The sequence below is a fragment of the Panthera pardus genome, unplaced genomic scaffold (assembly GCF_024362965.1).
Source record: "Panthera pardus isolate Hobbes unplaced genomic scaffold, ASM2436296v1 HiC_scaffold_22, whole genome shotgun sequence".
Taxonomy (NCBI): Eukaryota; Metazoa; Chordata; class Mammalia; order Carnivora; family Felidae; genus Panthera; species Panthera pardus.
The window spans coordinates 15665908-15679787 of record NW_026526788.1 but is presented as its reverse complement, the minus strand read 5'-3'; the positions used below and the strand labels follow the sequence as shown (position 1 = coordinate 15679787).

At 40.4% G+C, this 13880-nt stretch overlaps 1 protein-coding gene across 18 annotated transcripts in view; it reads left to right on the top strand.

Moving 5' to 3' along the window:
• Positions 1 to 13880, top strand: part of PCDH15 (protocadherin related 15) — a 1681879-nt gene that overhangs the window by 1641607 nt on the left and 26392 nt on the right. For 17 of the 18 annotated variants that reach the window (XR_008425054.1, XR_008425055.1, XR_008425056.1 and 14 more), the window contains one exon: positions 6741 to 6917. The exons of the other annotated variant lie outside the window; for it this stretch is intronic. Coding sequence is in view for 14 of the 17 variants with exons in the window: in XM_053910276.1 (XP_053766251.1) it covers positions 6741 to 6917 (177 nt within the window). In the remaining 3 variants the exon portion in view is untranslated. The remainder of the gene's footprint in view (positions 1 to 6740; positions 6918 to 13880) is intronic. 18 annotated transcript variants of the gene reach the window in all.

Genomic DNA, 13880 nt, shown 5'->3' with positions numbered 1-13880 from the left:
ACAAATTTAACCAATGTTTGGGTAACAAGAACTTCTCCTTTTCCTTCCTGTTCCCCTTTCCCTTCTTCTCCTTCTTCCTCTCCCCCTCCTCCTCCTCCCCCTCCTCCTCCTCCTCCTCCTCCTCCTCCTCCTCCTCCTCCTCCTCCTCCTCCTCCTTCTCCTCCTTCTCCTCCTTCTCCTCCCTCCTCCTCCCTCCTCCTCTTCTCCTCCTCCTCTTCTCCTCCTCCTCTTCTCCTCCTCCTCTTCTCCTCCTCCTCCTCCTCCTCCTCCTTGATCATTGGGGACAAAACAGTCCAGCTAACCAGGTATGAGACAAAGTATGGGAATTTGGAGGATCTGTGCCTGGCTTCCCCGTGGCTTAGAGAAGGATGATTCTTTGCAATAAGCAGTTTCCTGGAACACAACTGGCTGGCAGACTTCTTGCTCTTTTCTGGGAGCAAAGATCTTGGGTAAAATCCAGCACTGTTATGTGTAAAAGGGGGATACTGTCTGACCCCTAATCTTCTATTTTCAGGAACATAATTAGCCAACATGCTTTACTAGGCATTTCTTTGTTCTGTGTCCATGTGGTATTACTTCTTTAGAGGTCCCAAATAGTATGCACTTTATGGCAGGTATTAAACCACTCAGCAGTTATGACATTATAAAATATAAGCCCCATCCCCATCCTAATGTAAAGCAGAACCCTGGATTTATTTTTCTAAAATTTAATATTAGATACATTTCTAAAACACTCCTTCTATAAAGCCAAGGGAGGGGGAGGAGGGCAGGTGAATGAAAATCAGGGAAGGAAATCAGAGCACTATTAGCATAAAGTTTTATTTGAAAATGCCAGGCATGGAAGTATCCCAAGGACCTTGGGGAGGGAGGACAGAATGTTCTATAGGACTTTAACAGTAGAGCATTGGCTAAGGTTCAGCTGGTTTTGAGAACAGAATTGCTCTTGGGGCAAGCAGCCAAGGTTTGAGTAGTCTGGGTGATTGAGAGGCGGGCGGGGAGCAGGTACCGACCCAATGCATACATCAGAGGTCCCCCTGCAGGGGGGAAATACTCAGCCCTTCTGGCTCTTTCACAGATATTGTACTCAATAAATACTTCCCTATTACTGTTTTTATTTTTGCAGCTTAATGCATTTTTCTCTACAATATACACCTGAGGTATCATCAAACAGTTTCATCAGAGGTGGCTCAGTGTGTTGAGCCTCTGACTCTTGATTTCAGCTCAGGTCTAGGGTCATCGGATCAAGTCCTGTGTCAGAGAGATTCTCTCTCTCTCTCTCTCTCTCTGCTCCTCTCCCCAGTTCACACACACACACACACACACACTCTCTCTCTCTCTCTCTCTCTCTCTCTCTCTCTCTCTCTCTCTCAAATAAAATTAAAACTGAGGTACCTTGGTGGCTCAGTCGGTTGAGCGTCCGACTTCGGCTCAGGTTGTGATCTCATGGTCTGTGGGTTCAAGCCCCGCATCGGGCTCTGTGCTGACAGCTCAGAGCCTGGAGCCTGCTTCAGATCCTGTGTCTCCCTCTCTCTCTGTCCCTCCCCCACTCTCACTTTGTCTCACTCTGTCTCTCAAAAATAAGTAAATGTAAAAATAAAAAAAAAATTGTAAATAAAACAAAATCAAAAAACGTCATCAAATAGTACCCAGTGGTCATGCATACACCCCACTTTCATGAGACGTCAGCCAGCTTTAATGAAATACTGTATCACAGTGTGGTTATGCCACAGCCACCATGAAAACTTCTCCTCAGACACAAAGTACTGGACTTCATAAAGAAACAATTCAGAAGGTTCAAGGTAATTGAGAAGACACAGAGAAGGGATCTGTGCTCTATGTTCAATACAAAAGGCAAGAGAAAGAAGCAGCCAGAACTCTGAGAAGATGTCGCCCTCTTTTGAGAGCCACCTGTGTGTAGGTACATGCTTGGAAGGAGATAAGGGAGCATCAGAAATTGGTCTCTGAGCTTCAGGATCTCCTTTGTGCTTTTCTTCAAACAGTCATCTATAAAAGTTGGCCTGCTTCACAATGAACAACCACAAAAAGCCAACTCTTACCTGGGTCAACTAGATAATTACTATTTGTCCAGTTAAGCATTGCATGTATCGATCTATTTTAGAGGATTTATGCCTCTTGTACTTTTCATCAGGCATATTAATAGTATATATGTTAATACCTGATGATGTGAACCATTCTTGACTAACATCAGAGATTACTCAGTCTTCTTTTCCTCCAAACTGTTGAGTAGCCTGAGCATTTGAGAAGTTCTTCATCCCCTTAAAGCCTTTCCTAACCTGTTTCCCTGATTCTACTCTTGGCTCCCACTGCAGCCTGTTGGTAACAAAGCCGCCAGTGTTCTCCTCTTAACCACAGTCACCCGTATGACGTCCGTGTTAAAACTCCAGCAGTGGGTTTACTGAGAACAAAATCCTCAAAAGTCCCTGTGTGACCTGCCCCAGCCCTCTGTTCCAGCCACACCACAGGTCTACATCTGGACTTTCCCCCTGGGCCGTTAGCAACTTCCTCTTCCTGGGCCGTTAGCAACTTCCTCTTCCTGGGATGCTCCTGCTCACCAGGTCCACGTTGCTCACTGTCTCCTCAGGGTCTGCTCACACATCAGTTTCTCAGGGACATGCTTCCTGAACATTCCTGCCAATTTTATTATTCTATTATCTTGTCTATCTTGCTCAATTAGAATGTAAGTTCCGTGATGTCACAGACGTTGGTTTTGTTCACTGATGTATTCCAAAGCTCTTGAACAGTGCTTGGCCCATGGTGTACATTCAGTTAATATTTGCGTTCCATGAATTAATGAAAATAAATGGATAAGTGAATGAAAATTTCCCACTTACCACTTACCTAAGTTTTCCAAAAATTTATTAGACAACTGTGACTCTAACTTAATTTTCTGTTTTTTTAAACTCTGAAAAGAAAGACTTTATAAAGATATTTTAAAAGAATTTGGGGAAGAGGAGCTAGGGAGCTAAAAAAGGTTTGTTTGTTTTTTTTTAAATGACTGTATTGTTTTATTATGCCCATTACAAGAAATTCAAGCAACATATTACAAAGACGAAAGTTTTCATGGACTTTTTATGGCAAACTCAAAATCATACCATTGGGACCTAAGCATTATTAATATTATTTAAATATCAATGCAGACATCTCCCTTGATATAGGGAGATATCCTTGACACAGAGTTTACAGATTAACAATGTTGTAGACCTCTCTGTGTCACTGTGTACAAGTGTGTATACTGGTAGTGTTCAAATACTTTAAGCTGATAGGCTGGAGACACATGCTTGGTTGTAATGAGTTTACATGTAGTAAACCCTCATGATATTTGTTTCCAAAATGTATGTATGAATTGGCTTGACATATTAATAATTTAAGCCAAAACATAAACATAAAGGCAATTTAAACGTTGGTATAAATTTATATGAGTCAGTTCACAGTGACTAAAGAGCTATATTTAAAAAATCATGAAGTCAACAAAGCTTTAGGAAATAACCACATACCTATGCACATCTGAAGATCAAAAGGCTGAAGAACTATTCATTGAATGTTATAATTTATGTATATATGTAATATATTTATGTTCGTATGTAGTTAGCAGAAATGCTTAGGTATGTGGACATAGACAACAAGTGGAGGGACAGATTTTTACAAAATGTATTTAAAATTTGTTAAATTTCATTTAACGTAAATTTTTTTTTTTTTTCAACGTTTTTTATTTATTTTTGGGACAGAGAGAGACAGAGCATGAACGGGGGAGGGGCAGAGAGAGGGAGACACAGAATCGGAAACAGGCTCCAGGCTCCGAGCCATCAGCCCAGAGCCTGACGCGGGGCTCGAACTCACGGACCGCGAGATCGTGACCTGGCTGAAGTCGGACGCTTAACCGACTGTGCCACCCAGGCGCCCCTCATTTAACGTAAATTTATCAGAAAAAGGTGCGGAAGAAACTGAAGTGTGGACACCTGTTTCTTTACACGAGAGACTTCATTCCAAAAGGTCTCTAAAGTTGTAAGAGAATAATGTTCAGGGAGAAGAAGTTGTTGTAAGTCTTAAAACACATAATTCATTTTGAGGTTTCCTTGATGTATGATTCCCTGATAAGATAAAGGAATTAGTACAGATATATTTCATGCCACATTAATATTTCATTCCACAGTTTTAGTACTCACATACGACTCTGCAACATTCCCCAGAAATATAGGAAAAGGCACAAGTTCAATAGCCACGTTTCTTCATTGTACAAAAACACAGTTTATGCATATACAAATGATTTCCTTGGAACGTGTTTAGTCAATGTGTGAATGCACTAGAGCAGTTGTAAGTTATTAAAGTGAAGTATCGGGACTGATAGCCATCTTCTGCAATACATTTCACAATGTACTCATCTTTGGTTTTTGATCGGTGAACTAATATTGCTAGCGAAAAATCGCTAATCATTCCATAAATTTGTTAAATGTCTCGAACGAATTAGGGGCAGGGAAGAAGCTTATTAATGCAAACCTTTAAGCCAAATTAATACTAAGCAGCATCATAGCTTCTGGAACAGTGACTAAGTGCTCCAAATCGTGCCGCGATTTGACTACAAGCGTTAGTGCATTTACTGCACACAACCACCCCATGTGGCAGATTTCCTCATTTTGTGATTCCCCTGTGATGGCTTCCTGTGGGCCAAGGTTTTGCAGTTCATAAGTAAAGGAGCTGGAAACTGAATCCAAACGTCCGTGCTCTTTGCCACTGTGCCATTACCAATCCGTACCTGTATCAGCCGTCAAGAGTGTAAGTGGGTCCACTCCAAAGCCTTTCTTTTTTGTTGTTGGTTTTTCTTTTGTTTTGTTTGTTTGTTTTTTGTTTTGTTTCTGTTTTTGTTACGGGAGCGTAAGTCTCTAAGGAAAAGAATCCTAAGACACAGTCTGAACGCTGTTCCACATCTGTGTCCTCGTGCAGACACCCTCCTCAGGTTGTGGGGAGAATGCATTCTTCTCTTTATTCTTCAGCAAAGATCTCATCAGAAAAGATACTGGAAGGCAGCCAGACCAGTGGGTGTGAGCTGGCAGAAAAGGAAGAGAATGAATCGGACTTTTAATAAGAGAGACTCCACCTACGCGGGTCCGTACACATTGGGAAGCAAACCAACAAAGCGTTTTGCTGTGTTTCCTGGTGCGCACACCGCACACCTGTGCTCCCCGGCACAGCCTTTGGCCTGGGTTCAGCATCAGTGCTTGTTATTTTGACAAGGGCACACCCAGCACGTACCCGACCCTTAAGGCAACATTTTTTTTTTATTTCTTTAAATTTTTTTTTCACTCTCTCAAATTTAAATTCAAGTTAGTTAACATACAGTATAGTCTCAGCTTCAGGAGTTGAACCCAGTGATTCATCTCTTACATGATACTCAGCACTCATCCCAACAAGTGCCCTCCTTAGTACCCATCACCCATTTAGCCCATCCCCCACCCAACCCCCCTCTATCAACCCTCAGTTCGTTCTCTGTGTTTAAGAGTCTCTTACGGGGGCACCTGGGTGGCTCAATTGGTTGAGCCTCCGACTTCGGCTCAGGTTATGATCTCATGGTTCATGAGTTCGAGCCTCACATGGGACTTTGTGCTGACAGGTCAGAGCCTGGAGCCTGCTTCAGATTCTGTGTCTCCCTCTCTCTCTGCCTCTCCCCTGCTCATGTTCGCTCACTCACTCTCTCTCAAAAATAAACGAACGCTAAAAAAAATTTTGAGAGTCTCTTAATGGTTTGCCTCCCTCTCTGATTTTATATTATTTTTCCTTCCCTTCCCTTCCCTTATGTTCATGTGTTGGAAAGGGCCTCACAACGTGGACTCCAAACAGAGCTTTGAATCTATAGATAAATTCAAAAACATTTGCCGTGTGTAGTTATTAAGATCAATTCATTTGCATTTGAATGCCTATAAATATTTAATAAGATACATTCTGATGTTAATCTCAAGAATTAACAATATAAAGTTTTTAATAAGGAAAAGATATTAAGGAAATTACCATTTGTGGCAATACAGACTTGTACTTCCGATTAAAATGAAATTGTGCAAATTGTATTTTCCAGAAAATTACCTACAGGTTAACATTATTTCTGTCTTTTCTATTGAATGTTACTGAGTCCATACCAAATGATAGATCTTTCTGCTGTTTGTATTCACCTAAGTAGCTTCTGAGCCTGGCATGCATTTTTTTTTTTTTTTTCCTAACCTGATAAACCTCCCATAGCAAAGCATCTATACGTTCTTCCACTGCTGCAAGGTTCTAAGAGTCATGATGCCCTGGAGGAAACAGATAGCCTGGTCTGGGACCCTGGTATACAGCTATGCACCTTGGGTCACAGAATCTGGTGGAAGGTATAATTTATAACACCAACTACGTGAACTCAAGAGTTCTAACCACCCCACCGCCCCCCCGGCTCCTATAAAGCACAGACAGCTTGACTTGTACATCATAGTGGGCAATTCCCATGAGACCTGTAAAGCTCAAATGGTATCGTAAATTCAAAGAGTCTAGAATTCAACGGGACATGGTCGATGCCCTTTCTACCTTATTCAGCTTCTAGCATCATTGGGACTTAAATGCTGACAAAATATACAGAATTTTTTTTCAAGCGTTCACATTCAGTAAACATTAGCAAAAACCAGGCTGTCATCATTTTTCACTTTCTAAATGTCATTTCAAGTTGAGAGTGAATGCCATGTTTGTACTTTGATGTATAGGATTTTGGATCGGTATGTTCAGGAGCAAATTCCTGGTGCCAAAGTGGTGGTGGAGTCCATCGGTGCTCGCAGGCATGGGGATGCCTTTTCGCTAGAAGATTACACCAAATGTGACCTGACTGTCTATGCAATCGACCCCCAAACCAACAGAGCCATCGACAGAAATGAGCTTTTTAAGTAAGTTCTTTTGTTGTCTGTAACAGCTCTCCGTTGGCAATATCAAAGGCCGTAAGTATTTAAAGTTTAAAACCCACTAAATTGTTATTGCAAGTGAAGTGTAAGCAGAAAATAAGAGACGATACCTAGGGTATGCATGCCGAGATGTTTTGGGGCCCAGGTGTGGGGCAGCGACTTTGGAGAAGGTCGGAAGGTCCATTGTGCTTATAAGCAAGGTGCAGTTCATCAGATGGTCTCAGAGGAGCTCCTCCATTGCTGCCAAGCCCAGCGGTCAAAGGGGGAGTGCACAGATTCCTTCTTCCAGTGGCAGTGTGCCCATGACAATGTCACTAGGCATGAAGTTTAAGAATAAATATAGCTGTCCTCAAGGACTTATTGACTCAGCAAAAATTACTATTTTTTTTCTCCCTTGACCCCTTCCACCTCAGTCCATACTTCCCATCTATTTATTTATTTCATCCTGGTGAATGTGAATTTTGAGGTCTGAATCCTAAAAACAAAGAAAATGCAGAATTTTAAACAAAATGCTGCTACGTGTTGTCCCTTGGAAATGATTTTAGGACAGCTTACCGCTTTGTTGTTTTGTTGTTCTATTAGTTTCAGCTTTGCTCTAGTGACACCTAGCGCCCAACAGATTCTTGGAATGTAATTCTTATTTAAAGTAAGACACATTTTTAGTTAAACAATATATATTGATATATAACCATACGTACATACGCTAAATATTTATTGGTATCTGTGCATATGTGTACCCAAATACATAATTCCAAAACTTAGTTTGCCTGCGTATACTAAGAGCAACAAATAAATTTAGGCGTATACTAATTTACACGTACATATATCTCTATGTGGCTGCACTTATGTATTTAGCAAATATCTATCTACCCGTTTATTAAAACCCATTCATTCTGAATTTAGTCTTACTTCAAATCTGTTCTTCAACAAAATTTCACTGCTGCTATTTTAGAAATAATGACATAGTGATTTGTATCAACTTAATTTTTAAAAGAGCCGTGGTTATTAAGTATGTTATTCATCAGTTTATATTTAATAGATATTTGGGCCGTATGCAAGATAGCATGTTAATCGTGGTGGAGAATAGGGATGACTAAAGCAGTGGCTTCTTCTCAAGTTCTAGAATCAACATCCGAATGAAGTACCATTTAGATCTGCCAAGCCAGTTTTTGCATATTTCATTAATTTTAATTAATTTTAAAATTTATTTAGAAATATGCTTTAAAGTTACATATATTCTATCAATTGCCATTATTAACACTTATTTAAATCCACCTGTGCTGTGTTTTTATATACATTGGTTTAAATTTTAAATATGATGATAGATTGTTTGAATTTAGGGTGTTTTTCCTAACTATAAAAACATTTGTATTCTTTAGGCAGTTAGCCCAGTGTTAATAAAGAGTAAAGTAAATGATCCTGATCATTTGAATTGCACATGTAAACATTTTAGAAACTGAAGCCAATTGGGTTTCAACTGAAACACGTTTTCCCAAACCTAGATTATATTGTAAAGAGTAAAGATAGAAACTCAACTGAATAACAATTATAACTGGAAGGAAGGGGAGAATAGAGAATAACTATAAATCAAAATTTGTATATTAAACAGAGAACTGAACAGCCAGGAAGTATTAAAATTTTCCCTTAGCAATAAGTAAACTTAACAAAAGGTGGGGGGTGGTGGCACCTGCGTGCCTCAGTTGGTTAAGCTGCTGATTTCAGCTCAGGCCATGATCTCATGGTTTCTGAGTTTGAGCCCCACATCAGGCTCTGTGATGATGGTGCGGAGCCTGCTGGGGATTCTCTCTCCTTCTCCACCTCCCCTACTCGCTCGCTCGCTCTCTCTCTCAAAATAAAAAATAAAATAAATAAAATAAAACAAAATAAAATAAAATTTTAGCAGCTTGAGCTGGGAGCTGGGACACTATAAGTTGAATATGTTATTAATTATTATTAATATAATAACCTAAACCCTACAGTTGTTCCTTGAAATATTTTATAGTGAAATTATATAGATGTAGTCCATAATCCAAGGCTCATAATGCACTGATATTCTCTATCCTGTAGTTACAAAAGCTATTGAAAATTTAGTTTTTAACATTGAAAAAATATACTAGAACATTAAGATTATTGCCTGATGCCCAGTCCAATGGAAAAAGGATTATTATTTCAACTTTCCCTTACCCAAAAATCTAAGCTTTTGAAGATGTTGGAATTCTCAGGCAAAGAATCAGAAATAAATAAATATATAAATAAGGTATTTCCTCCAAGGAGTCCACTTTGATTTTTAAAAATTGATATAACTAGGGATCCCTGGGGGGCTCAGTCGGTTAAGCATCCAATTCTTGATTTCGGCTCAGGGCATGATCTCAGGGTTCTTGGGTTTGAGACCCACCTCTGGCTCTGCACTGACAGTGTGGAGCCTGCTTGGGATCCTCTTTCTCTCTTTCTCTCTTTCTCTCTTTCTCTCTCTCTCTCTCTCTCTGTCTCTGTCTCTGTCTCTGTCTCTCTCTCCCTCTCCCCCCCTCCTCCTTCTCTCTCTCAAATAAATAAAACAAAAAATGAAAGAAAATTGATTAGCTATATCACAACTTTTTTTAAAAGCTTATAAATGCATAGAGGAGACTGGAATCCCCATAATGACATGCTAATTATTTTGTTTTATAAGGTTATGAGTATTTAGATTTTTTTTTTATTTTTGGTTATCTGAATTATTTAGATTTTTGCAGGAAATACATATTATTTTTATCCTGCTTTTATTCATCTTGTGGTTCTCTGAACTTCTTGTATCTGCTTTTTTTTAATGTAGTTTCTATTTCTGGAATATCCTTAGACATCTTTTCACATATTTCTTACAGCCCATTCTCTATCCTCATTCCAGGATTCCAATTAAAATTCATTTTTTCTCTGAGTTTTTGGATGCTCTGTTCTTGTTCTTCCTCTCCTCTCTCTCTCCGTCTTTCCTGTTTGTGTTTTACTTTGGATAATTGCTGCTGCCTTGTTTTCAAGTTCACCGATTCATCTGTGTTAGCCTGCTGATGTGCTCATTAAAGGAATTCTTCATCTTTATATCCTTGTTTTCTTTCAAGCCTTCCATTTCCATTTGGTTCTTTGTTTACAGTTTCTACCACTTAATGGAACTTCCTATCACTTCAAGCATGTTTTTTCACTTTCCAATGGATTCTGTAAAGCACTAAGCAAGGTTGTACCAAAGTCTGTCTGATGTCCCAGCATCTGGGTTGTCTCTGGTCTGGCTCCATGGCTTCATCTTCAGCAGACCCCGTGAACCCGTGCCGCTGGGGGCTTCTCTGCATTCTCTTAACCTTCCCAACCCGACAGACTGCCCTTGCTCATGGCCTGGTCCCACTCTCACGGTGGAGATGTGGCCACATGGCCCGGGGCTCTGGGTTCTCCTTGTCCAGCCTGCGTGCCTGGGACGTGGGCTGGGCTCTCTCGGCTCTTCTCTTCCCCCTCCCCGTGGCAGCCACATACTGTGCCATATTTGTGGTGTGTCTTGGGGACAGGAGAGTTCCCTGCCTCTCCCAACCAGTAGGCGACCTCTCTGTGCCCAAGAGAGCTCCTGTTCCTCACCGTGGGAGATGGTATTTTTGCTTATACCTCTTCCCCAGAAGTAGCGGTCCTTAGCTTGAGCCCTAGGGATTGGAATACTTCCTCCCCTCTTTCTGTGGCTTAAGGCTCTTGCTCTGCATGAGATAGGGGTCTGGAGAACTGTGCGTATCCAGCCTTAGCCGACTGCTTCCTCTGCCCCCGCACAGGAAGGGGATCTCTCTCCTGTCTCCAGCCTTGTCCCCAGTTTATCTGACAGAGGTCCTTGGAAATAGTCTGCAAGTGAGTTCAAGGTAGGCCCCGCTTGTGTTCAAGGGTCTCTAGCCTTACATGTTGGTACGTACATTGCTTCAAAAAATTCATTAAAATTTTAGCCCATTTATTTGATTTGCTCTTTTGGCAGCTTCCTTTTCCGTGTTCTACAAAGGGTGAAATAATGGTCTCATCTCCCTGTGGAGGAAATTGTCACTTTTTGGAATTTGTTATGGTTTTAGTATTACCTGGCTTTTTGTCATGAGGGTGGGAGTCACATTCTCTTACAGCTTTTGGCATCCTTGGCAGAAACAGGCCATATTATTTTAAAATAGAACTTAATTAAATATTTGTTTATAAAAGCAAATACAATTTTAGCTCATGCCCCTTTTTATACAGCCAGCCTCTTTTAACATTAGTCTGCCCAGATGGTAAATGAGAAATGCAGAAGAAGGTAGAAAAACCCTGAATACTCTACAAACTGAATTTAAAATATAGTGTATAGGGGCACTTGGGTGGCAGTTGGTTGAGTGTCTGACTCTTGCTTGGTTTGAACTCAGGTCATGATCTCACAGTTTATGAATTTGAGCCCCACGTTGGGCTCTGTGCTGACACTGCAAAGCCTGCTTAGAATTCTCTCTCCCTCTCTCTTTGTCTGCCCCTTCCCCACTCACACACACTCTCTTTCTCTTTCAAAATAAATAACCTTAAAAAATAAAAATAAAATACAGTGTACAAAAATCACATTTATACTTTAAAATAGAACCTGACTACCAAACTCTAAAGCTTCTTCCAAATTCCTAAGACCAGGGAAAACAACATAAAAATTAAGAACACTGAAAATTTAAATAATGGAAAACCAATTATCAGACTCTAGCTTACTATAAAATATGAAGGAATACAAGTTAGTCCATAATTTGGAACTGTATAAAGGAAATAGTGGTCTACCCATGGTTTGCTTTATTCAGCCAGACAACCTTATCCAAGTGGAATGGGTGTGGGCATATGTGTTAAGCATCACTCACTCTGCATACCTGGTTCAGAGACCCAGACTGTGTACCCACCAGGGAAAGAGGTATCCGCCCCTCCACCATTTAGGTTTGGGGTTTTGTGAAGTTCAGAGTGTGTTCTGTTCAGCGTCCCCTTTGTTTCTGCATTTATGTGTGCATCGCAATACCCTTTCCACGAAGGTAAAATGCAAGGTAGACCAGTGGTTCCACACCATACTTTGATGGCCGAATCCCACCACAGGGGTCAACAGAGGTGGGGGCATGCCTGCACATGCCCCGTCAGCAGAGTGACCCGGAAGACATGGGATTGATTTACGAATTGATCTCATCTCAGGAAAACGGAGCAGAGCTGACAGATACATCTCCTCTCTAAGATAAGTAAGCGGCAGGCAAAATAGGGTCAGTAATAAATACTGGAAAACAAAATAAAAGAAATAATGTCCCGATGACTCAAATGTAGAGTTTAACTCTGCAAAGATACTCGTATGGAAAGCACTGGCAAACAATGGAACATTTTTAATAGAAAGCAGGACCTTATGGGACAGTGAAATGGTATGCGTGTTGCACAGGCCTTGAATCCTTCCCTGTTTCTGGTGAAAGAAGCCCACAGGGGAAGAGTGAGAACTGACTGTCCACCACTGTGGTGCCCTTGAACGTGCCCCCCCTCAGGATGCGGTTCCTGGGCTCACACCGATGGGGTGTGGTCAGCACACAGTCCAGGGGAGGCCAGTTAGAGTCCTTCTTCTAGGATTGGCATGGAAGCTGGCTTTGTCCCGACATCAGAAAAAGTATAAAACAAAGCCCCAGGAGTGGCTCAGTCAGTTGAGGGTCCGACTCTTGATTTCAGCTCAGGTCATGATCTCACAGTTTGTGAGTTTGAGCCCCATACTGGGCTCTGCACTGATGGCACAGAGCCTGTGAGATTCTCTCTCTCCCCCTCTCTCTCTCTCTCCCCCTCTCTCTCTCTCTCCCCCTCTCTCTCTCTCTCCCCCTCTCTCCCCCTCCCCTGCTCTCTCTCTCCCTATCTCTCTACACCCTCCTGCTCTTTCTCTAAACAAACAAACAAACATAAAAAAAAGTATTCTCTACCATCTTGAGATTAGCACTTTTTAAACAAGCATATTAAGGAAAAGAAAATAAAAGATAAATTATAAAAGAGATCAAAATATATTTAGAGGACAATTGAGCTATAATCTGAAAATAGTATCTCTGAGGTAAAATATTGTACTAGTTATCACAGAAATAAGAGCTAAAAAAGTAATTAAAAGACTTCATTACTTTACCAGAAAAAATCAATGCACATGTCATCATGAGTCACTAAAAAGTATCAGAATATGTTTTAAAACCATTGAAACAAAAATAAAAGTGACTTAATTACAAAGGCACAAAAATTAGATAAGCCTTCCACATGCCATATGCATGATAAAATGCCAAAAGGTAATGGAATCAAATCCACCATCGTTTAAGGAAAAAAAATGTTATGATTCATGTATTTTTACCTAGGCAAACTGTTTTGCATGTAGAAAGCAAAAAGAAAGATATTTTAGACTAGGGACAGGTTCAAAAGCAATCAACTCTTCTAGTAAACAATTATGACATTTACCTAAGTTGGAACATAAACCAAAATAAATATCTAAATAACAGAGCTCTTGTAGTGTAAAAAAACTAAAGTATCTTCCCTCAGGTTATTGCAATGTCAATTGCAGGAACCCAGTAGAAGTGCGGTCTGTCTAGTGGATTCCACATGATATAGGTGAAATCGTCCCTAACACTAACGATCTTTCTCTACTTCTGATTCTTCCCAGTTTCTAATGTTTTCTTGTAACTTAACTCTTAATCTGCACTTTATCTGGAACCTCTTACTTTATCTGGTAAACAATTCAAAAAAAATATTGTACCATTCTATTCTAGCACTTAGAACAACGGTTAAACCTTTATTATATATTTTTTAACATGCCTAAAAATTACCTAGGAAAATTGCTATAAAAGTATATTTTATATCTACAAAAGCTTATCTGTCTTGTGTTACAGGATGGAAACTTGAGTAAAAACATGTGCAGCTTTAAAACTAAGCTTGAGGGGTGCCTGGGTGGCTCAGTCGGTTAAGCGGCCGACTTCG